Source organism: Aphis gossypii, chromosome 2 (assembly GCF_020184175.1).
Source record: "Aphis gossypii isolate Hap1 chromosome 2, ASM2018417v2, whole genome shotgun sequence".
Taxonomy (NCBI): domain Eukaryota; kingdom Metazoa; phylum Arthropoda; class Insecta; order Hemiptera; family Aphididae; genus Aphis; species Aphis gossypii.
Window position 1 is genome coordinate 7118367 of NC_065531.1, and position 26193 is coordinate 7144559.

Genomic DNA, 26193 nt, shown 5'->3' on the forward strand with positions numbered 1-26193 from the left:
CACCAATAATATATTATTAGATATTGTGCCATTACAAGCCGTCCGCGTGTACGATTGAAAAACTTTTACGATTAGAGTCGACGGGTGGCACGTGGTATATTATTATTGTACTAACGATACACTGTACCGTCGGGAATTTGAGATACGACTACGTAATACTCACACAAAATCATCAGCCAAGCGGTCACTTTTAATTTCAGGTTGAAACTTTCAGTTTTCTCACACTGCCCCTTTGTGGATAGGCCAATAACTAAGTATTGAAGTATATTGTTCGTCGATAAATATTGAACAACTATTTTGAGAATCGTTATTTTAAAGAATCACTACTGTAAACGATGAGAGCCTATATATAGTGTGTCGACTATGTAAATCAATTCCGCACGGTACGTTAATATATAATTTATTTGTTTCTGTTAAGTGTATTTTATATTTTATTATATTCACAGAAGCAGACTGATAAAATTAGTTTCTGCATGTTAAACGATCACTGATCGTCCATATATAATATCATACCTACGAATCTATGATTCTGATGGAACCAAATGCGCTCGATACTCTTTTATCACGTTATATATTATTATTGTTTATCATATTTTTTTTCGACGATTTTCTAACTGGCATCGAGTACTGCGAACTGCTATAGTTTTGCCGTTAATTGCTTCCGTTTTTTTTGGCCGTGACGATTTCCTACAGTTTTTAATAACATTAACGTGCGCGTTTCGTCTGTACCATAGATTTTTTTTAATGGATTTTAATGTATTATTATTTATGCCGCCTAGTGTTAAACCGTTTGAATAAATATAAATAATATTGTATATATATATACAGGCACACGATAGAGGACTAATGATGGAATAATAATCGACGTCGCGCGTCAGCCAGATTTATTCTTTACATTTTTATTTCTCACAATGCACATTTGCAACACAAATCTTCCGCTACCACAGCAGCCGCCGTTGTTGACCGGATGTGCTTAATTTCTATACACCTTAATCAATCACGCGGACGAACAAATTACCTAATAATTGACATTGTCCCCGTAACCTAGCTGAGGCTCTATATTATATTATATTGTAGCTACATATAAATGCGTCATGTATAATATACGAACTCGCGTATCTATATAATATATATATATATACATATATGCAGTTATGCCGTGACTGTAATTACTATTACATTATTATCATAGTATATTATTATAATGCTCTAAATAGCAATATGCGTTGAACGACATCATCATATATGGTCCCCTTCCTATATACCATTTGTCCCGTGTCCACGAAAAAAGGAAACATGAACGGGTTTAGTTATTATTCTGTGCATTCTCGCTCGAGCGCGTGTGTGTCGTGTTTCAGTCGTCAGCGGAAACAATACAATTGCTGCGAATGATAACAATAAAAAAAAAGAAATGTAGAATAATATAATTTTAATTATGAAATTATTATTTTAAATGGTGTTTATCGTGAAGAGGCACGACGTTACGTGTAAACTTATTACATTATTATACTATACGTGCTGTGTACTCGATTATATTATAATATTTTTCCGGTTTTAATTAGCATTAACGTTAACGTCCTGCATATGTTGGAAATAATATTATAATAATCGTACCTACTTTTTTTTTTTTCATAAGAATTTTCATCTTTTACTGGATTTATGACAAAAATAGTAAATTATTATTATAATGGCTAAGTGATTATGAGCTGGTAGAAGACAACTATGCGCGTGTTGTAGGTTTATTCTCTGCAACTCAATTCTATTTCTTTCTCTCTCTACCTTAGTGAATATTTATATGTATGTATATCTAAGCTATAAATTATTCAGTCTCGGAGGTATTTTAAAATTAATAGTACAATAGGTACATGCGTGGGCCACGGTGTGTGTAGGTAGGCACAGACGAAAGGTTCACCGTTGGAAGTTGGCCATAATTTGTTCCTTTCAAACCACGGGTCAGAATTGATGAAGTTCTTCGGAAAAAGTCTCGAGGAAGAGTCCTGTTGTCGTTTAATATTTTTCCTTTATCCCTTTATTCGCATTATCATTCGAGTGATGCTGCTGCCACTCATTATTAGACTAGGTCACATCATAAAAACTTGCTTTACGCGATTTGGTATTTTAAGACTGCATTTTCTCTTATGCCTTAATTTCCTTGATCCATCTGCAATCACCTCTGTTGGTCTGATTTACATTTGGATACTATCCTCCGACCCTTAAAATTTCTCCAGTTATGTATTTCACTGTTTCACAGAACTCTGTAGAAAGGATAAATTTATACCGTGTATATACAGTAGAGTGATTAATCAAGTAAGCTCACCCCCATTTTTCATTTAATAATGAAATGAAAGTTTATGAAAATACATTATATATTGATAGATTAATATATATTTAGTACTATAATTTTCAAATCATAATATTTTTATTTTAAATTATCAATATTATTCGTATTGTACAATGTTAAATAATTCAAAACTAAACGTTTGAAATTCCATAGGCAATAATACAAATTCCTAAGTTTTCGTAAATATAGTTTTGAGTATATTTTAAAATTTCAAAAACAAAAATTTTCATAAATTGATTATTAAAAGATAATATAGGGATAGTACAATAATTGTTGAAGCACTGTTTATGTATATATTTTACATATTATATAAATTAATATGTTCAACGACGTTGTATCGCTCAGGTCGATGTTGGCCAACTGTTACACTCTATATATATATAACTGTGCATTACAGAAACACACACAGCGGTGAAATTGCCAGACAAATAATAATAATTTTATTGTTCTTTAGTGTTTCTTCTCAGTAGCGTGCCATCATTTCAACGTCTGTGCGCGTGTATATAAGCGAGAGAGGCGATACGGATGCGTTTAATTTTCAGTAGTCATTCGAAATCATTCCTTGTCATTTAATATACGACTGAAGTTACTGATGTCCCTCCGTCATCAGTAGTTTATAACAGTTCTGCTTGTTAAATAACAAAATTCCTTTTTCTCGCTATATTTTATCTTAGATTTTTTTTTTTTAGGAAATCTATTTAGTTTATTACAGAGAGAGATTTGGAGATTCATAGGAGAAGTATATTCTAACACCCTGAATACACTTTCTCCTATTTCCAATTAGCCATCGCCGTAAAATAAATCACATATTGTTATATTGTTACTATATTGCAATATAGACAAAATGAACGGTTTTTTTTTGCAAATATGTAATTTATATTTCGTGGAAGTCGAGGTGAAAAAATTGGACCAGTTCAATACTTTCGTATTCTCCGCGAGTGCAACAGCTTGTTGTCCGGGCGAAAGTTTTTTATTTTATTTTAATGGCAAGACACCAGTGACGCACAAACGAATACGATCTTTTTTCATCTTCCATATAAAAACCAATTTTTTTTCTCACCAAGTATATACATTTATGTAGGACAAAATAAATAAAAATGAAGTATTTTTTACGATCCATCTGAAATACAAACGTGTAGTCTGCAATTATTTTTATGTAGATATTAAAGAGACGAGGTGGTTAACTTATTTTAATCAACTTTTATAATATATTGATACAGAATGAAAATTTATGTATTTATATTATTTATTTTAAATTGCCAATTTGTATTAATATTATGGATTTTATATTTGTTATCGGCGCAATGTCAACAAACGAAAATTTATATTACATTTATTATGTAATAATATGTCGTCCATCACTCTTGGCAGTTTACAAAATTTACTTTTCATATAAATAGTTTCGTTTTAATATATTGTTGCGAATACGTATTATAAGATATAGAAAATCGTAAAAAAGCGGGTATTTATTTAGTTTTAATCATCGAATTCGTTCATTGTTCATATTATATTATTTTTTATAATTATTTCCATAATTATTGCACACAAAATATACGTACATAGTGTAATTAACTATCAATATATGCATATTTCATAATACTATATCGTTAATTCACTTTAATTGTTTCAATTATTTAAATATTCTATATTAATATTTATAATAATATGATTTACTGTAAAATTTTATATTTCATATAGTACTAAACTATTTATTATATTATATTAATAGAAATAATAATGTTTATTAAACATTTTTTTTTTTTGCGATATTTACCTTTTTCTTAATATGTACCTAATGTGTTATTCCGGGAATTGTTCTTACACGATATGGTTTGGTGCGCAAATATTCAGTTTGTATTCTGTCCCAACATCGTTTTTTTAGGCGGGTATTATACGAAAACGCGGACGTAATCTGTGTAAAATATATAATATAATCCTATACCCCAAGTAAAATATATTGCAACAAGTTATACGTAATAAGGTCGATAGTACAATATCTAAAACTATAATAATACTATTGATATATATCTACTATAGGATTTAATGTAAATTTACCAAATACCTTGCCTCTTTTACTCGTAAAAACCACACTTTATGCAACCATTTCAATTATTGTTTCACATTAAAACTATTATATTTAATTTAATTTTTTGCGTAACTACATAAGTTATTATAGGGCATTATTCTATTTAGGCACAACTATATCTACGTATATGTGTGTGTGTGTGTATGTATTATGCTCTTTGTAAAATTCAACGTATTATATTATAAACGATATCGCGATGACGAGGAAAAAGGAAATATGAAAAATGTATGTTTTCCAAGTTGAGTTCTCGAAAGATTGCCGCGTTATCTAATATTCTCGTTTGGCTTTCGTTGAGCGCGTAGGCTTAGCGATTGTTTCCAGTGTTTCCACCAGTTTAATGGATTTAAGAAGTTCGTTAAATATTGATAACCACTTTTGCGATATGTAATAGTTTTTACGAATTTGGTGACATAAGTGAATCGCATATTCAAGAATCGCCGTAAAAGCATCTCGGTGGACAAAAGGGAGTAAAATTAAGTGACTCGTATAAATGTTCGGGGTTTTTTATGTTAAAAAATTAATAGGTCTAGACGAAACGAAAATGGCGGATAGCTTCTCACTATGGTCGGTTAAGCGCACGGACATGACGTGGGTAATAGAGAAAATGTATCTTCTGGTGGGAAGTGGGAATAAATCCGAGGGACGACAAGAAAATGTCGTCGAAATAGAGTACCGGCCGTTCGAGGTTATTGGTTAGAAATATGTCGGCAAGTAAAATATATTACCCATAATAACAACAACAATAATAATGTAAGTATATAAAACTGGTGTGAGAGAACAGTATAAGTGGAGGTACGGCCATAGAGATTTTTCAAATTCTTAACTCGGCACACCTTGGATCATGATATTTAATTTGGTTGCATAATATGCTTGTGATGTATACAAACATAAACATAGGTACTATGTGAAGTTTTTTTTCTCCTACCCATATACCATATAATATAATATTGTTCTTTTCAATATTATTAAATATTATATAGGCTTATAAACTTGTAACGAATACATTTTGTTTTCTTATGATATTATACCTTGCTTAATTAAAATCTCGAAGCTGTCTATTATTTATCTATAGTAGCATTCAGTTTTATATCTTTGATTTTGCATCAATTGAAGTACACAGTTAGATTTTTAGGTACCATATTATTATTATTATTATTATTTTATTTTATAATTAAGGATTACGTTACGTATAATAATGTAGTTATTTTTATTTGATAAGTTATGATAATAGAAAACAAGTTATTATTTTTTTTGTATTCTAGTATGCATTTATATGAGTGTTTTAAATAATAAATCAAAATAAATTATGTTATTAAAAATTATATGTAAATTTAATGCAAAGCATTTAAAAATATTAGTTTTTAGTTATTTTAGACTTTTTATTAATTCACTTTTAACTTTATTTGTATAGCTCAGTCACATATACATAACTAAAAAATAATTTTTTTTTTCACTTAAAATGCATTGTACGTATATAATAGTGTTTTATAGTGCACTATATTCAGAGCTCTAATTAATTTTTATTTTACCTGTACTACTGTACAACGTATATTTTTACCACAGTGCTCGTCTTTTTGGTGGTACGTAAATATTTAATGAGAAAATAATATTTTATTCTCAATGTGTTTTATTTTTTTACCAACAGCAGTGTATTATAATTTAGAAATATTATATTATTATGTAAATATGAATTTCGAAAGATAAAACGTACTCCACTGCTATTCTTAGTCGCGAAGAATACATTCACTTTCAATTTGACGTAATGTTTAACATGATATTATCATAATATCATTTTTATTCAATTGATTATGACTACGAAAGACGAGACTCGTCGTTGACGTCGAAGGAATGCTAAATAATTCATAGTAATATTATAATGTGCTAGCTATACAGAATTTAAATGTAGCGTTCTAAAGAACCGTTTCAAATATTCATATTTATTATATATTTTTTTTATTCACCGAAATTTGATCGTTTTTACTAAATAATATATATGACATATGCATATATATATTTAGTGATATTATTTGGTCGTGGGTTGTAAAAATCAATGGCCCAACCTTGAAGCGAAACAACGACCAAGTCGCACACCGGTGAAAACAAATATCACTTCGGTGTAAAGCCTAATATCGCGTGTGAACTCGCTTCTCCTTAGTCCTTACTACATGCAGTCTACAATATTATACGCTATATTGTTTTTTTATGGGTCAAAATGTATTATTTGACATATACAGTAGTATGATATATAGATATATAAGAAATCGTTGCATAGATGCATTAGGCTGTCCACCGAGAAAAGCCGAAAAGTTATTGACGTTTCTACTAATTTGTTTGTACAATATATATATATTTTACTAGCAGGGGCGTATTTTTTTTTCTCTTCTTACCGACCAGACATTTATTAAACGACTCGTATTACCACTTGGATTACAGTTTGGATACGAAATACCAAAAACCTTAAGACGTGTATTTATATTATTTTTGTTACCACCACCGTTCGTTTGACATCTCATGATTGGTCGCGTAACGAACTCGTAGCTATATAGTATGTGTGCATGTGAGCACTACGACATACGGATTTCAAATCTAATAATGCATTTCGGTTCGATTCGTTTTAGTTTTGGAACTTCTTTCCGTCCCTAGATATGACAGGGCTTTATTTGTTTTTCACCGTATACCTATTTAATAATTGAAAATGATGTTTGCGTGTCACTATAACGTATATTATTAGTTATTATGAAATATATTATTTGTTATTTTTTTTACGAAACGCCTATTTACTACGTACCTTATAATTTATTGTATTATATTTATTGAAAATTGTAAGTATATTTTGTATAAATCTGAATTACATGATTTTTGTTTTAACTAAACTTACTAAATAATATGACGTTATATTACCATCTGTCAAATTTCCCATTTACGAGCTGACTTTAAAGTTAAATATCAAACTTTACGTATGTAGCTTTACTGTATAAATAATAAAATACATTAAACAACTACAACTAACTGCAGTAATGCTTTTTGTAGTCACAAACAGTTTCGACCGATTGGTCAAAGGCATGAAGATCACTGCGGGACTGCTGCGGTGGTAGTATTCAAATTTTATCTAACAAATATTAGACTTCAATTAAAGGTCAAACAAACGTACACATTATTATTTATCATATAATATATACCACGTGACTAGTTACGTGTAACGAAAATAATTAACACATACGAGTTTTGTAATTAACAAATACAAAGAGCCATAATCAATTCCGAGTACACACAACGGTATGTTTTAAATGGAAAACCCCATGGTGAAGGGGTAGTTTCAGTTATATTTATATTATATAATACTGTTATGTTAGTTTTATATTTTTCATGAGTATACACCAGTCAAGTTGAAATGTTCACGACTATTTTATTTTTAAGGTTTCGTCGATTGTCTTTTAAAGGTTTCTGCTGGGCTTGTTTTTTTTTTAATACGCCCGCGCGATAATGAATTGGGATGCATTTTGAACCGTCGTTTGTCTCGCAGTCGTTTTAATTCGCGATAGCAATAAATTAAAATCGATAATATGTTTGTAATACATACTTATTTTTTGTATAAAATTATAAAAATTGAAATTATTCGCACCATTGCGGTCGACACTAAAAACAATATGCATAATATTATCTACTCATCGTGGTCGAAGATGGGTTTTCAGGAAAAAAAATCATGTGAAAATGGATTTACATGAAAGCACACCCTTGGGATTTTGAAAAACGTTTACTGGCGTTGCACACACACACACACACTAGTAGTGAGGGTGCTGAGCTTGATTTATGTTGGTATGTTTCTTTCCATCGCATCACCCTGGTATTTGAGCATATGCCTATTATGAATAAAATATTTATGTACAGTATGTGTGTACCTTTGCGATAGATACTTTTTAAGGAAAGAAACGCGTTTGGAGGTGACAATATCAGACAATTTTACACACATAATCGCGTGCTCCACACGTGTAGTTACGGGTTTATGGCCAATACCCCAATACTCCAATCCCTCGGATTATAAAATAAATAACAGAAAACACTCTAACGAATTAAATTGGCTGGAAATAAAAGAAAATGGCCCAGGAAAACGTCTGCGGCGTGTGCGTCAGTTGAAAGAACCCCGTATGCCGGATTTACACAATTGTCATTAGAAAAAGGGCACTTACATATCACACATAATATATTATCTAGGTGTTTAGAAACCATACGTCTGTTATATTTCAAGATTATCAAGTTCTTTTGTGTGCGTGTACTTTCTGGTTAGGTTTCATATATATATGTATGCATATTTCGTCTCCTAACTGTTTAATATATATATAATTAAATAATGCAATAAAAACGGTTTGTATTCGCACAAAGAGTATTTTTTCAGTCGAATTGATTTTCATTCAGTCGTGCGGTTTTATCTCAAACGTTCTACACTTCGATATTTCGTATAATACAAATGCATAGATATTTTATTCAGGTTTTTATTCGATTTGTATATTCTTTTTTAAAATGCCATCTCCCGATGTATTCATGAATTACCACCGGAAGAATATTGCCGTATACGTTCGAATTATTTTGTTCCGTACCGTTTGACGACAAACGTATTTTCTCCGCCAGTATAATGTTATAGCTGATATTATAATGCCTTTCATATGTACGAGATGTTGTTTAGTGTTTGTTCAACGTCATCCTATTGATGTGGTGCAGTATTTTGAAAAGTGTTGCGGTTTTTTATGCTCGTTTTTTTTTTTAACGACATCATTTATGTCGAGAACCAAAAACTACGCTTTTTTTGCAGTACTATATTCAAACGTTTTCATCTACGTCAATAAAAAAAAAAAAAAAAAAACTCGATAATAAAAAGCGTATATCGTCCACGTGGAGATGAAATAAATTCATTTTCCATCTTGTGATAAAAAAATAACTGTCTTGCATTTATAAAACGCTCATGTTTGTATGAATTTTGCTTCACGCAGCACCCTTTGAGTCTCTAAGGTGCTGTTTTATATTTAGTTAGTGTAATAGTGTGTATATTTCACTAAAATCGAGGTTTAACGTAAAAATATAAATAAATACGTATGCAACTATGTCGTTTTATAATTAGGTACTTTTTTCTTTTCTTTTTAAATCGTCTATATTGTTTTATTAGTGTTTTATTGTAATACTATAATCTTAGGTAGCTGAACAATTTTTGCGCCAGCTATGACTCCACACACACAAGCATATATATACTATATATACTTGTGTGTTCACTAACCGTGTTATTAACCATAGCATTTTATTTTCGTTACCTCCTCACCACCATTCGTCAACTGTCCCGACCCGGAACTCCATAAGTAAATTATTGCAAACCAAAACTCGCCAGTCCGTGACCGATCGACTTACGTGGTTTATTGAAGACCGCTAGCGTAATCAATCAAAAGTAAAACACATATGTATAGTGTATACATATAGGTATATTTGTCCATACAATTAGTTATTAATATTTATATACCTATAAATAATATATACCGAGTTAGACGTGGTTTCAGAATCCGTTTTGTGTTATCAAAGCGGTATTTCTTTCTATACTCGAGGACGCGAAGAAAAAGAAAAAATCTGCTAAATGTGGTTTCGTTATTAATAATTTTGTTTACACCTATATTTATCGATTTTATATTTGCTGTCCTCTTTAAGCTGTTCATATTTATTTAAAAAACGATTCGACGAGATTACTTTTTTTTTAAAGTATTCTACATACACGCGTTTTAATTAAGTAAACACTTTGCGCTGTAACGGTTGTTTTTTTTTCTTTTCCGTCCGATTAAGTTTTTCATAAAATTAATGTTAGGAAATGTGATGCAAAAAACAACCCATTATAAAAAAATAATAAAAATAATAATTTAAAGAACGGCGGGCGTAGTTAACAATTGCCGATGCCGTTTGTGATGAAATATGTACTCACACTACCGGCTCATTTAGTAGCTGTTATAGATATCTGCATGCACATCACCTCTGTGCAACTCGTACGTGTATCACTGTATCATACAACCATTTTAACTATAATGGCATGGCATTAATGTTGTTTCACACACCTTTTTATATTTTTTATATTTAAAGTAGAGATTATCAGACTGTTTTTGTTTCGATTTGAATCTCAAACCGTATTAAAATATAAATTATACATTGTATATTTGCAGGTTTGTTGATTATATAATTACATCCATTATGTTCAGGTCATTTTTTTCTTTTTTTTTTCATAGCGTATGCACTAGAAAAAAGGAAATCTTAAGTGGGTCCACCCTATAGTATATAGCGGATATGATATTATAGTATTATATACTCGGATTTACTCTTCAAAATGCGTTTTTTAATTATTATGGTAGAAGAAAAAAATATTTTATTCATACATATATAGTGCCAACTCGTAGATCGTACTATACACGTATGCTTTGTTCCGTAATAATAATATATGTGAAGTTATTTCACTTGACAATGTTTTTCATTAAGCACACGAGTGCTACGTGTGTGTGCAATTATTATTATTGTTAGCGATGTTTTATTTCCTTACACACTCTCTCTATCTATCTCTCTCTCTTTGAAAATAACCACGAGGATTCGAGTATTGTTAATGTGCTGTTATAGTGTACACCGTTCACCAATATTAAGTGGATACATTGTTGTGGTGTTCGACTATCGACGAACGGTAAATTTTCGTCAAGATCACACCCGAACGTATACATACCATTGTGTGAATCATATTATAAGTGCAGCTACCGATCACGCTCGCGGTTATCTTCGTTCGTTGAAATCTGTAAACATCACTGACGTTATTGTCGCACAAGCTGAAAACACGGAGATTACATCGAGAATGATTTTCGAACGGTGTCATGGGTTTGGTTGGGTTATGTTAACCTATGTATAAACAACTAGCCTGTGCGTTATTTGGCATATCAACACGTTCCGAAGACGTCGGAGAACTCGTCATTATTATTATTTCATCCATATCGATTATCCATGCTCCGTTGTTTGGTCTGTCTGCTATTATTATATTAAGTAGGTATTATTATTCGTACGAGGTCAAATTTTCATGTATAGGTTTATGCATAAGATTACGAACGGAAATTGACTTTTATTAGTTGTTTTTATACGGTCGGTGCCCGCGGGTCGGGACCAAAAGCCACATATTGATAATACGCCGCGGTTAATGGATTCAACATGGACACGGCGTTGTCGAGTAACGGTGTATTTATAGCGTTAAATCCATATAATAATATAATATAATGTGCATTATCATACTAGGATAATAATATCATATTTACATTTTCTGTGTGTACGGTCCGCGCGTAAAATGTTTTAAAAGGCATGTAAAAATAATGAACGGTAAAAAAAAAATCGAAACAAAACAAAAAGACCTACCCGAATATAGTGTACGCCGTCGCCGATATAAATACTTACTATATAAACGATTCTGATTTAATATGCGTGTTATGTTAATGTTACGAAAATAAACAATTGTATACCCCGCTTTTGATTGGTGCATTATCGTCTTTTCAACGGTCCTCAGCCGGGTCAAGAGTGATGTTGCGTTTTGTTCTTCGCACGACGACTTTTTTTTTCTGCGCCCGTCGAATCTCGATTAATGAGATACAACGGGCTATTTATTATCATATGTAGTCGTAAATTATAATATCGTATAAGATGGTCGACGAGTTCGATTACTCGAATTCTCTATGGTGGAAGGTAGTGGGAGATTGAAGAAATATAGTTCTTTATTTTTTTCAAAACAAAAACTAACTTGAAATAATATTTTACAGTTACCGACGTCGGGCGAAACAGGCACAGAACTGACGGTTCGGGAGCTGGAAGAGATGGCGTGCCGACAACAGCATCAGATCGAGTCGCAGCGGCAGCTGTTGGCTGCCAAAGAGCAGCGGCTCCGCTACCTGAAACAACACGACGCCAAGCACCATCAGGTGGCGGCGGAGCACGAAAGGCTCCGCCGCCTCCGGGATCGGGTCGAGGCTCAAGAACAAAAGCTCCGCAAGCTCCGGGCGCTTAGAGGTCAAGTGGACCAGACTAAACTCAACAACGCTACACTCAGTGAGTACCTATATATATATACTTAAATATTTCCGCGTTCATTATTATTATTATTATATTTTATGATATTTCACCAATAATAATACTACACCGGTGTAATGTATTACCAACGAGTATATATTATTATGTACTCTTATAATCTTTGGCTATTATCATCATATTTATATTTATATACGTTCCACCCTCGTCCTAGAGACAATATATATATATATATATATATATATATATATGTACGTAATGAAAATATATATCCTTTAAATAATTGCACATTATATGTATAATGTGTATATAGGTCGCAGCATGACACAATCACTAGAGGAGGACTTGTTATTGTCGTGCTGTTCTATAATATGCATCATATACACGTATACGAGTGCGTGTATATATATACATATTATGTATATACGATGAAACACTTAAGTGGGATTTGGGAGGGGGATCGCCCCTTGTCCTCCTTCTGTTGGAATTCGTCGTTCACTGCAGTGCACGTCCTCAGGTTTTTTCTCTTTAATTTTTTTTACCCTCGTTTAAACCCGATGCGAACAACAATATGTCGTAGTTTTTGCAGGCACACTGTACATAATATTAATACTCGTGTATGTATGTCATAATGTAGAAGTATAATGTATTATGTTTATTCAACGCGTGTGTTCTCTGCGATACGGGTAGGTAATATTATATTATATTTAAGGTTTACCGTAATTTCCGAAGAAGGATTTTTTTTTCAAGACACGTATCGTAAACGGATTTGTGGTGAATTTATCGTCAAAAATAGTTTCAAATAAAAAAATATATTATTTGTCAATACAATATATTATTATTATTATTAAATTGCCTAGTTTTGATGTGTAAGTCAAAAATGACTAACCCGTTTAAATGATAGTCCTATTCGCGTTCATATGTACAATATTCGGCGACGTATTGTAATACATCGTTTATTCAAAAAACGTCATGTAAAATATGCATACATATAATACACTACACAATATACTTATATATATGATAACCATAAAAGTCTTTATTCGTCGTACAATGTGAAGCTCAGATAGTGTTATGTCAGCATCAATCAGGTGGTACTATTATAGTATCGCGTGTTAAAAATAATGCATCCAATGCGTTGAATATTTTTCTCCAGTGTATTACGTTTTCCAGAAATCATCAATATGTTTTTTTTATAATATATATTATATTAAATTTAGTTAGTGCTCATAATTATTGATGTTTTATTGACATTGATAAATACGAATGTCGTAATTATTATAGAAGACATACATTATAGGTACTACTTATATAGTTATATAGGTACCTATAAAAATAAAGGTACTACTATGTTCTATGTCATTGATTTTTATATATATTTATACGAATTTAAATTTTTTTCCAAAATTAAAAACCTTTCAGAAAAATACTCAATTTTAATATTTTTTAATTTCATAAATTTGTCTATATATTAAGCACTTTTACATTATCGTGCGCGGTCTCTGACACGGTAATCCGTCTATATAAAATTATTTATAATTATTGTACTTTTAAACTTATGTTTATTTGCATGAACTATAATATTATGCTTGATAGTTGATTATGCTAGTCAATTCTACTGTCATATTTGATAATTTATGAGATTTATGCATTCGTAAACTTAAAAAGACTTTACTAAGCTTCGATTTTCAAAATTAATATTTTATCAATATTTTAATATTTATTAACTTATTATTTTAGACAAATAATTTATATAATTATAGTTATAATTAAGCGCAAATACTTATTTTAAATAGTTGTTTCATAGAAAAGTAAATTATGTTCCTTATAGTAATTATATCAAATTAAATATTAAAATACGTATGATGTTTTCCTAGAGATTAATTTATATTTAAAACTGACTGTACAGATCATCACTTGAGTAAAAGCTTTGGTAAACATTTTTGTCAAAAGCTAGTATCAGTTGAATAACTTCCTCCCCATTCGCAATAATATTTTGGTTTTCATGACGAATAAAGAAACAAATACGTTCATCATTACGTCGCCGTGCTTAGTGCTTATATAATACATATTATGTAACACGAGATTTCGTTTGTATAACTTTAAAAACTTTTTTCTCATTAATTAAAATAAGATCGACGTCAGTATAGGTGCTACGTATTAATATACGTATAATTATTATTAATAATTATTTTTTATTTTTCTCTAAGAGCCATTATATTTACTTAGTAAAATGTATCATATGATACATCTATATAATTTTATAACATACTATACTACAGTGGAGTATAAAATATGTAAGTAGAATATATTTTTTTCTCTAGAAGTGGTCGTGGTCGGTCTTTGATTGAAAAATCGATACGCTTCTCAAATATATACACGTACTCACTGTACAGATAAAAACACACGCGGTCCGCGGCCGACGTCGATCTCCACCATACGTCACCGTTATGTTAGTGTTTTCTTGACATCTCTATATTACTAGAATATCATGGATATGAACTATATACGGGAATAATGATGATATCCTTCCTTGTGGTGGCGGCATGTGTGAGTGCGTTCTCGGTAAAAGATTTTTTGTACATTCATTTCAGTGCGCGGAAGCATTTAAAACAACACATCACAAATTATCATTGACAACGAGCTCAATGTTTGAAAACTACTTGAAATAGATAAACTAATTACATTATTTTCTGTGCGGTAAACCCAATTAATTTTCAGAAAAATGCCAGCTGTTACTAATATTAAACCATTTGATTATATATATATATAATCTAAGTACAGTTAAAAAGTTAATATGATTTAAAAATTAACGAAGTATGAAAAAAATCATCTTTTGTTTGCTGATTTGCAAACGTTTAATGTTAATCTATATTATTATAATACAATATTATATAATGTTAAAAATCTTCTATAACACTCCTTAAAATCTGTATACGCACACATGTATACGTATTTTATTATGTAATTTATTTCTTTGTTCGGAACACAATTAAAATACGGTACATGTGATGAGTATATACAACGTGAAAACAAAAATATAATCGGATTTCTTTTTATTTAATTGGTGAAAATTATTCATCCAACCTATGCGAAAAGTCACGTCGTATAATATATTATGTGAATTCACTATAACCCATTTGTGATACGTGATTCAAGTCTACGGACGAGGCTTTATATAGTATTTTGTTTTAAACATAAAATATTATTTTCTGCATTTACGTGACAAATCAATTAGCTTTAATCATGAAAATAATCATCGCACTTGGTTATAAATGCTGTTAATTCACAAATCATGATCATCAACAAAAATTTGTTAAGGTAAAAAATTTAACCTTTCTTAATAGCTATTGCCTATTCACGTAATTTGCAGAAATTAAAAGATTTTTAATGGTTCCCAAAAATTTCAGATATTATGATGTATCTTATGATTGTAATTGTACCTATACTGTAATATTTTATTTAAATATCATAATTACATTTGTTTTGAAAATATATAAATAACGGATTTACTTTACTTTTAATATTATGCATATTAATTTAATATTATCAATAATAGTTCACTGATTGATTGTAAGCTTATTATTCCGAAATGACACTGTGATATATTATCATTATTATAAAGTAGTTAAAAAAATTGTATAACAAAAACAATGAAGTTTCCGCTTGCACTTTTGTTATGGTTAATTAAGTATTATTATATTATTTAACGGATTCCTTGATTATATAATATAATATATAATCATAGTATATTATGGTGTCAATAAATTAATGTTTTTGTTACATTTTTTCACAAACAAAAAGTGCTGTGAGAAAAACGCCCGTTCATCGTAATAATATTATAACCGTAAAGTAGTTGTATCAGAATTATGTATACATTTTTTTTTTCATTTACATTTTCGAGTCAGTGGCACGTGCTGATAATGTGAAAACGGGTATTATAATAATATATGGCATAGAGTCTATACCATAGATCCTAGATGTGCGTAGATCTCTCTCTCTTGAAACCGTTTCATAATTTATTTAGAAGTAGGTATATTTTGCGTAATGATTGTTTACACAACGATAGTATTAAAAAAATAATAGTTTTCAGCGTATCTCATCATTGAGTTGGTAACAGTTATTAATGTATTAAATTTCTATTCAACTATTAATAATCACATACAAAAAACGACTTTAAGACTTTACGATTTTTTAGTGAATACAATGGTTAGCCTCTATTTCTATAGAGCTATTTTATAATTTATATCTATAAATTATTTATTTACTATAATTAATGCCGAACGAATTTGTAAAATACATTATAAAAGAACAAGAAATACAATAGTAAAAGTAAAAACAGTTAACAACTTATGAAAACTTATTAATTGATATTAATAGTATGTTAGATATATCGAAGAATTTTTTTTTTAAATATTACATTTACTATGTAATAAAACTATTATAAACTTATAAGTCAGTGACACACGTGTTTTTTCGAATGGCGTGGACTGGTTCATTGTTTAGATAACTTAAAATTAATTTAAATATTTGAAAAATTATATTGTGAATAGAAAATTATAATCTACGTGATGGTGAAAAATGTATGTATCCTTCGATAAATATTTAAAATGCAAAATAATAGCTAAAATTGTTAAAGAAAAAAAAACATTTTTTGTTTAATGAATGATGTTATCAACGTTTAAGCTTCAAATGTTTATAAACAATATAGGATGTTTATGTATTTTTGATATTTTTTAAAATTCTATTAAACTAATTTATTATAACCTTGTATTACATTTTCAAGTAATAACATTTAAAATTGAAAACATGAATTGTTTTCCACAAACAATTTTTAAAGAGTTAATAACATATTTTGATCATGTCCATAAAGTATATATGTCAATATATTGGATGTGTCTAGGTTTTGCTTGAATATTTCGGATTTGTTGTGATTTTTTATAATATACTGAATAGTACTGGGAATTTCCAATCAGAAACTATCCTCCAATTAGAAAATTGATCTATTTTTACCGCTTCAAAATTGATAATAGAAGCACACAGAAAAAAATAAAATCACACTTCGTTGTAAAAGTTCAGAATCTATGATTATTAGTAACGGTTTATTATTTGTGAACGGAGAAGTAAAGTAGAAGATGCAGTGTTTAGATAGAAATTGTTATTTTGACTATGATTAATTTTGTTTTTCGTTTCATTCGTATATTTTGTAAGATCCAATCTGAATTGTTTAGATAAAAAAAAAAATAATAATAATAATAAGATAAATATTAGGTAGGTAGTGTAAAATAAAATCAACATTCCTATACATAAGAACTTTTTGTGAACTGCGTTAGAACTTTTAAAAATGTTATAACGGTGATTATGTGTAAATATTTTATTTATTATTTATAATATCTTAACAGTTAGCGTTTGACAGCAATCATTCACATGCATCAAGACACAAATTTAACTTGTAATTAGTTACGTAATTTAAACGACCATATAAATATAATTAAAAATTTGTAATTTTAAAAATTGAAATATTTCATTTATTATATTACTTAATTTTTTGTATACAATTTATTTAATGATATGAAAGCTCGTTAAAAAAAAAACCGCATAATTTATACTTAATTTCAGTTCATACTAGTGTTAGTGATATCAATAGTAAAGAATTTACAAATATAATATTGGTGTATAAATCTACTCTCCTTATTTTAGTATCGTTATCCCTATTTTGTATCTATTATTATTATTATTATTACTAAATATTCTAGTTTGAAATTTGATATTATATGATAGTCTAATCATACATTTACATAGTTTGCTGTTATAACGTAACTTACTAAAATATATTTTTCTTAAAGTTATAAACATAAATAATTATGAAACTTTATTAGTTACTAAAATGTAACTAAGTTACTGTAAATGTTATTTGTAATGAGTTACGAATTTTCATAATATCTTGTATCTTGTAGCTAGATACTCAATTTTAGTGTAGCTTCTATCTATCTTTATACCAATTTCTTAGAATGTATTAATAATAATTATAATTAAACAAACCACCGACAATTAGTAACCTGAATAATTTATAATTGCACTGAATTATTAATTGTCCTAGAAAAATACTTCATCGTAAAGTTATATTTAACGGAAAACTGTTTGGTTTGATGAAATATCGATTTTTGTATTCTCACACACGCGATTTGAAAAATAAAACGTGTATTCTAGGGGCTGTATTTGTGCACGCAAAATTAGTATGACCTAGTTGAGTTTTATTTTCTAATATATTTTTTGAACAATTGCATGGTAAAGTCTAATTTTCTGAAACACCATAGATTATAATTTGAATTCTAAAGCCATAATAATACAGCACTTCCTTGGAAAGTTCGGTTAAAACTTTCTCGTCCATTTTATAGGATCGCATATAATAATATATATACGAAATTGTTCAGATGAGTAGTTATTTGTTTCTCATGCGACGGATGGCCGAAATAAATTATATTACCTATATTTTATTTTATTTTTTACTTATTAGTTATTATATTATTTATAGACTATAAAATATTATGTATTCGTGTTAACCCAAAAATGAAAAACGTTTATTTCTAAGGATATTTTATAATTTATCTATATTACAACGAAAATACTTTATTTATTTTTCTATTACATGAGATGTATTTTTGCCAAAAATATCGCATTATTTATTACATTAATAATTATAAATATTGTTTTTATCATATATTATTGTATGGTGAAATGTTTCTAGCCCCTATGATTAATATTTGTTCAATTAAAATTACAAAAAAAACTAAAATCGTTTAAGGAGAGTTTGTTATTATAGAACTCCAAAAATTTTATAAAAAATGTATAAAATACATGTCATGGATTTTTGATATTTTAAAATTGCTATAACTTCAATTTATTTTTAGTTTTACTTAGTGTCTATTATCAAAAGCATTAGTATTTTTCTACTCTCAAAGTTTAATGTTAAAGTATTTTACTATTCAGAAACGTAATGGTAGACATCCCTCCCATAAAAAATAAATAAATAAATAAAAACACAGTTATTTATAATAATAATAATAATTGTTTACGCCTCAAGTGCACTTGTTGTAAAAACGGCGAAAACTTATGAATTTTTATTCAATTCCAGATCCATGTTATTGCGTATACTTGTCATACAACTTGAGGACCTAAGAAATAACAGAAATAGTTTTTATGAAAATTCTAAGCGATTAACGTATTGTTTTGCAAACTGTAATTCTCTTACATATGTCGTGTTTCACTACCAATAACCGTCCATCGCGCGTCGACACGTAAGAACTCTTGATAGGAAGTGCGTCTTCTATCCTGTATGTATATATATATATATATGTTATATGGAGAGAGTTTTGTAGATGTTATGAAATAATAAATTTCATCTCTAATGGAGAGTAGCTGCACAATCGATTTATCTCGTAACGGTAACTGTTTTCTTTTTTTTTTTTTTATTGTCACACACATACCTACATACAACTATACAAGGGGTTTCGTGATGGCAATTTGTCATTTTATTTTTTATTTTATTTAGTTCACTCACTATTATATTGGATCTCATCTACCTTCCTTGTGCTATATAAAATACCAAGTATATATACTACCTACCATTCCGTCACCGGTATTAGCACCGTTTTGTCGAACACTACACTTTAAACGTCGCCGTAAAAAATAAAAATAATAATAAAATCAAATAAAAGTAAGTAAGTAAATATAATAATAAAAACCACCATCTATTATATTATTTATTTATATATATCATAAACCATCACGTATATGCTATAACCTATCGACCTCCCGGAGTTTTTCGATATTCGCCGCCGCCACCTTCGTGTTTGAAATGTTCAAAATTCAAAACACGCACACAGTGCCATGTTACGTGCACACGAGACATTTATAAGTCGCATGTTGTGGCGTACCTATGGTGATTCTCGCCATCGTTGTTGTTGTCGCTATATACATTTTGTATACGACATTATTTCATACTTATTTATGGTATTTTTCAGGAGGGGCGAAAGGGTTGTGGGTGAGCGCTACCGATACGTATTATACACAATGTATAATAATTGTGTGTGACGTGAATTGGGCGTATCTCGGTGCAGACGGTTAGCTGACGAAGTAACTGAATTGTTCGTTACCTCGACCGAAATCGTATTTTTATAGCCACTGATTTCTTGTCGGTGGCTTTTATGCCACGTTCTTATCTGTATTATTATGTTATTATAAAGTTATCGAAAAAAATAACACAAATTTAGCTTATCAACCATACATGAAAATTATATAGGTATGTTACAGTTTTGGAATTGTATATCCTATTGTACACGAGATTATAATACGCTGCATGTTCGTGGGCGGCGTAGCAACTAAATTTAGATCTGTTAATCGAAATCCATTCCATTTTCATATTATATTACTTTCTATGAATAAGATAGGTTCAGAAACGAGACCTTAAAAATAATTCAAGTGGAGTTTAAAACTATATAGTTTTTATATGTAATTTAAAAAAAATCATTTGGGAATTTTTTTAATTTAAGTAAGATTTCGTGTTTTTTGGAGGTTAATGTCATAGCACGTGCTTCAAATAATTATGAACTGTATATAAATTAAAATTAATATTTTACGCCTTTTATTAGTTAAAATAAACTACCTATGTATAATATTTAGGTATAGTGTTATCATTATTATGGACGTTGCTAATCCACCGAACGCTGGAATTTATATAGATGAAAAATAAAAGTGTACATCAATGAATTGGAAAATTTATAAAAAATATACAAATAAACAAATTTATAGGTTGTATAAAAAAAAATAATTGAAAAGCAAACCGAAAATACTTTATTATTATTATAGTTTGTCGATTCCGAAACGCACAAATCGGCAATATATATATGACATGCAATACATTATATTATAATAATAACATGTACGATCTGGTTAAAATATACATCATCTAGATGCTGTGTCCAGGATGACAATGTCATCACACTCCTCCCAACCTCAAACGGCTAAATTCCACGAAAGCAAGCGAAGGGTACACATTTGTGCGGCGTCAATAAATTTTGTCTGCTGTCTCACAAATGCAAAGGGGTAAATTAATTTTATATAATGCGTATATAAAACAGTTTTGTATTCATGACTCCTTTCCCTTACCTCCCATCAAAATCCCTACGTATCCACGTATAAGTATGTAAGCGAGCTTGGATACTGTATAATATGAAATACAGTTTTTACTAAAGTTTTTTATTATTATTTGAATTCTAACTCAAAAAACATATGAAGCTTAAAGTCAATACATACATTTAAAATACTCCCACGTGTTTATATACGCAGTTACATATTTCATAAATATAACTTCGATAATGTTCATGGTGTAAACGTATTTCGGTATCACCAAAATCATATTTACACAATCGCGCCATTGATTATGGGATAAAATATGTTACCGATAGGTACTCGTATAACCTTTATATAATCCTAATTAATAACATTAATATTTATAGACAATTTGAAATTAATCGAGAAGAAGACGTATTAAATGAACTGGCTAAGATAAAAAGAAAAATTGATTTGATATCACAAAATTTAGTTTCGTACAGGTCACATTTTATTAATGATAGGTATTTATTATTAAACATTGTTTTTGCAGGTCTAATCGATTTTATTTAAATGTTATGACACAATAAAACAATTGAAAATATTTGATTTATTAATTAAAGAACTGTCAATAAATATATTTATTTATTTATTTATAACAGACGACAATAAGTCTTATACACAATACAATTATTTTTAATTGAATGATAAAATACAAAATATTATTAAAATTTTAAAACATATTCAACAGAAGTTTTACTTATACGAAACATGATTTGAAAGCGCAATTTAATTGTTACTATATACAACTATACTAGGAAAAAAATAAAAAATACAATATAATTAACGTTACATAAAGAATAAAATAATAAAAACAAAAAAGATACCTATTACCATAAATTAATTTGTATTTTCAAATATATTAACAAAATAAGCAAAATATTTACTTGTAAGAATGGTATATATTTTTTTGGAAAAATACGGAATATAAATTAGGTTTTTACTATGGAAATTGTATTTATTTAATTTAAAGTTAATTTGGCTAAGTATAAATCTGATATCGAAGATATTATGTTGAGTGTTTTATAAAAAAATGTTATACATTATGTTATGACTTATATATTTTAAATAATTACCTTCTGAATAATATGCATTCAAAAATATCGCCATAGTTATTGATCAAAGAGAGGAGTTACTTTGTAATTTACTACTTTAGAAAATACCTATAATTGAAATTATGAAATTATGGATATAGCCAATAATTTGAAGCGAATGATTTCACTTTAAAAATGTAGGGTTGATAAATGTTAATTTCCAAGTAGAAGGGAAAGAACCTTTTTTAAGATGTATCAAAAATAAAGTTATACGTGATAAAGAATAAATCTTCTACATGCGTACATTGGTAAATATAGTATAAATCTACTAAAAACTGTTCAGGCCATGAGTGAGTGGTCTTCACGATTTATGTAAAATATCTTATAATTAAAATTATTTAATCCATTGTACAAATGGTCATTATCCAGTAATCGTTTATATTCATTTTACATTTATTAAAATAATTAAAGGAATAAACTATTGGATGATGTTTAATGCAATTTGAAATAGATCATTTATTATAACTTGATGTGAAATAATGACTAAATTAATAATAAACGCTACTTTGACTATCATTAGCTGTTTCACAGTTCAGAGTTGAAAATACCAGAAAATGATCATACATTTTTATAAAAAACCAAAGTTTATTCAGATTTAAATTTAAAGAGAATTTAACATTTTGTAAATGCGTTTTATAATAATTTTTACTAGTTTATTCATTTTGTTCAAAAACAAAAATTTTAATTTTTAAATTTAATACCTATTTTTTTTTTTTTAATATATATAACATGAGATATATATTTTTTTTTTTTACTTAATTAGAATTTTAAACTTTTCAGAGAATTTGAATAAAATTATTTTTCTAGAAGAGAAAATCATCGATACAAAAATAGATATAGAACAGAATATAATAATTAATAATGTACTGTATATATAAACCAACTACATTTATTTCATTGAATATAACTTAGGCATGATAAAACAGAATTAATTGTTTAATCTTCTTTCGACTAAACATATGGCTCTATAAAAAATTAAGATAATTAGTGATACTTGAAAATAACAATAGGTAATTATATTTAGTTATTAATGGTATACAGAGACCATAAATATTCTATATATTTAAAATATCAATGGTTTATCGGACCATTAACAAGTGGATCACATCTGGGGAAGAAAGATTGTATAAAACAATATTAAGAATGCCATTCTTGTTATATTTTTTTTTATACCTTTAATCCCATGTAATAAGAAACCAATAAATATTTCTTTTCTGTTAATACCCTTTTGAATATAAACTTAAAAAAATAATTCGACTTTTATTCAATATGACATATTGGCATTTAAAATGGGGATTTAAAATTTAATCATCATTTAAAAATTTTAATCTATGATTAGTTTAAGTCCGTTTTTATTTAAATAAATGAAAACTTTTAATTGTAATAATTAATGATAAATGTAATCTGCATTTATTTTTGCGCTTAAATGTGAGTACTTTTGCTGCGAGAAAAAATATTATTTAATCCACTAATAATTTATTCACACAATCGTGTCGTACATTTTTTTAATTGTACGTAAACAAAGAATACGGTAATCTAACTAATCCGGTTTGAATTATCTAAATAATGATAATTATATCCCTAATGGCATAAATTAATAGATCTTATCAGTATGCACTTCGGTTTAAGTCTAATCAAATAGACTCGATTTTCGATCTTCAAAAGTTTGTCCTATAAGCATATAACGCTTCTAGTCTCTCCTATCTAAACAAAGTTCACAAATAATTATAATAGTTAATCATTGTAGAGCTACATCATGAGTCTATATTATTCCACTGAGTTTGAGGTATTTATTTTTATATTTCAGCTATGTATAAATAACATGATTCATGTATTTTATGTACCATATTATCGTATGTGAATGATTGTCATATTATTTAGATAATAATATTTATGTGAATATAATACGTATAATACAAACAATATCTGGCCAATAAGTTGTATTTATAAAATATTTTGACAAACATAATATTGCAAAAACATAAATATATATATATAGCGGTATAATGACAATTAATACAAAAGTATATTCATTCAATATATTTTGATCTGCAAATAGTAATCTCAATTATATTGAGATAATATTTAAAAACTTTCTTCAAAACTACTAACAAATAATCTGAATATATTAAAATTGTACTGAAAACTTTTTTCAAATATTATTTTGCTATGTAGATATACTTTAAAGTGTGTATGAGATGCATACATATATATATATATTTATTTATCATATGACATGGTGGGATAACGCTTGGAAATGACTCTAGAATAAAAAATATTACAAAAAACTAATATTTCAAGGCTGTATATTGCAGCAACATCCGTCACGTTTCAATAAAATTCACAAATTATTCTGGATACTATAAATCATAAAATATTTCATCGTCACATACGTAAATTTGTAGTTATTTCGGTAGATTTGTTATATTGGTAAAGTATAAGGTACCTATATGAAGTTTCTTAAATTTTTATATTTTTAATTTTATTAAATATTTAGTTTAGAAGTTTATGAATATTATTTTTAAAATCATTTATCTTACAGATGAATATATTAAATTAACGATTGTTTATAAACACGCACAAAAAATAAAAATAAAACAAAACAAAACACGTAATTATAAATCCAATTAGTCTGTCAAAAAAATAAATTTAATATTATAAAAAATAACAATAGATTTTTCTATCACATATTAAGTGAAAAGAAAATAAATTAAGTGAAATCAATTTGGAACCATATTATTATCTATTATGTTATGATGCATCATAATAATGTCGCAATTATACTAAAAAATATGAAAATAAAGGGTAACCGGGTAAGGTTGTCCTTCAAAATGAGCTAACAACTTAAATTACCTAAATATCTGATTCTTCATTTTTTAAATCATAAAATTACTCCATTATAATGACTTGGTAAAATATGAAAAAAAATTGTATTCTTACGTTAGATTAAGTAGCCAAGTAGAAACCGTTTTAAGATAGTATGTATTAAATGTACTCTAATACTATATCATAAGGATGTGTTCAATTTTAGTTCATTTGCATACTTAAAATTAAGTTATCTATAGATAAATAAATAACTTACAAACTTTCGTGATCGTGACAATTTTTTTTAAATTTTGAACATACATTTATACGAAAAAATACACTTATTATTAACAACATAAGAATTTTAAAAATAAATATTTAAGTGTACCTACTTAAAGTTAAAAAAAAAATCTCCTTATTAAACGATAATTTATACATAACACAAATTATCGTATAATCAATATATTCATTATTCTGATCAAAGTTTAAAAAAGTGTATCCCGTTATCTAAATATCCTGAATTCTGAGAAATTGTAAATGATATTATCGGATTATTTGTATTTTTTAATGTTAAAAGACTGATTAAATTACAGGCAATGATATCCATTAAAAATTATTTAAGTAAG

At 28.2% G+C, this 26193-nt stretch overlaps 1 protein-coding gene across 5 annotated transcripts in view; it reads left to right on the plus strand.

The window, feature by feature from the left end:
- The window catches only part of LOC114125817 (apoptosis-stimulating of p53 protein 1), a 94996-nt gene that overhangs the window by 43800 nt on the left and 25003 nt on the right, over nucleotides 1-26193 (plus strand). For all 5 annotated transcript variants that reach the window (XM_027989597.2, XM_027989598.2, XM_050202288.1 and 2 more), the window contains one exon: nucleotides 12233-12518. In XM_027989597.2, the coding sequence (XP_027845398.1) occupies nucleotides 12233-12518 (286 nt within the window). The remainder of the gene's footprint in view (nucleotides 1-12232; nucleotides 12519-26193) is intronic.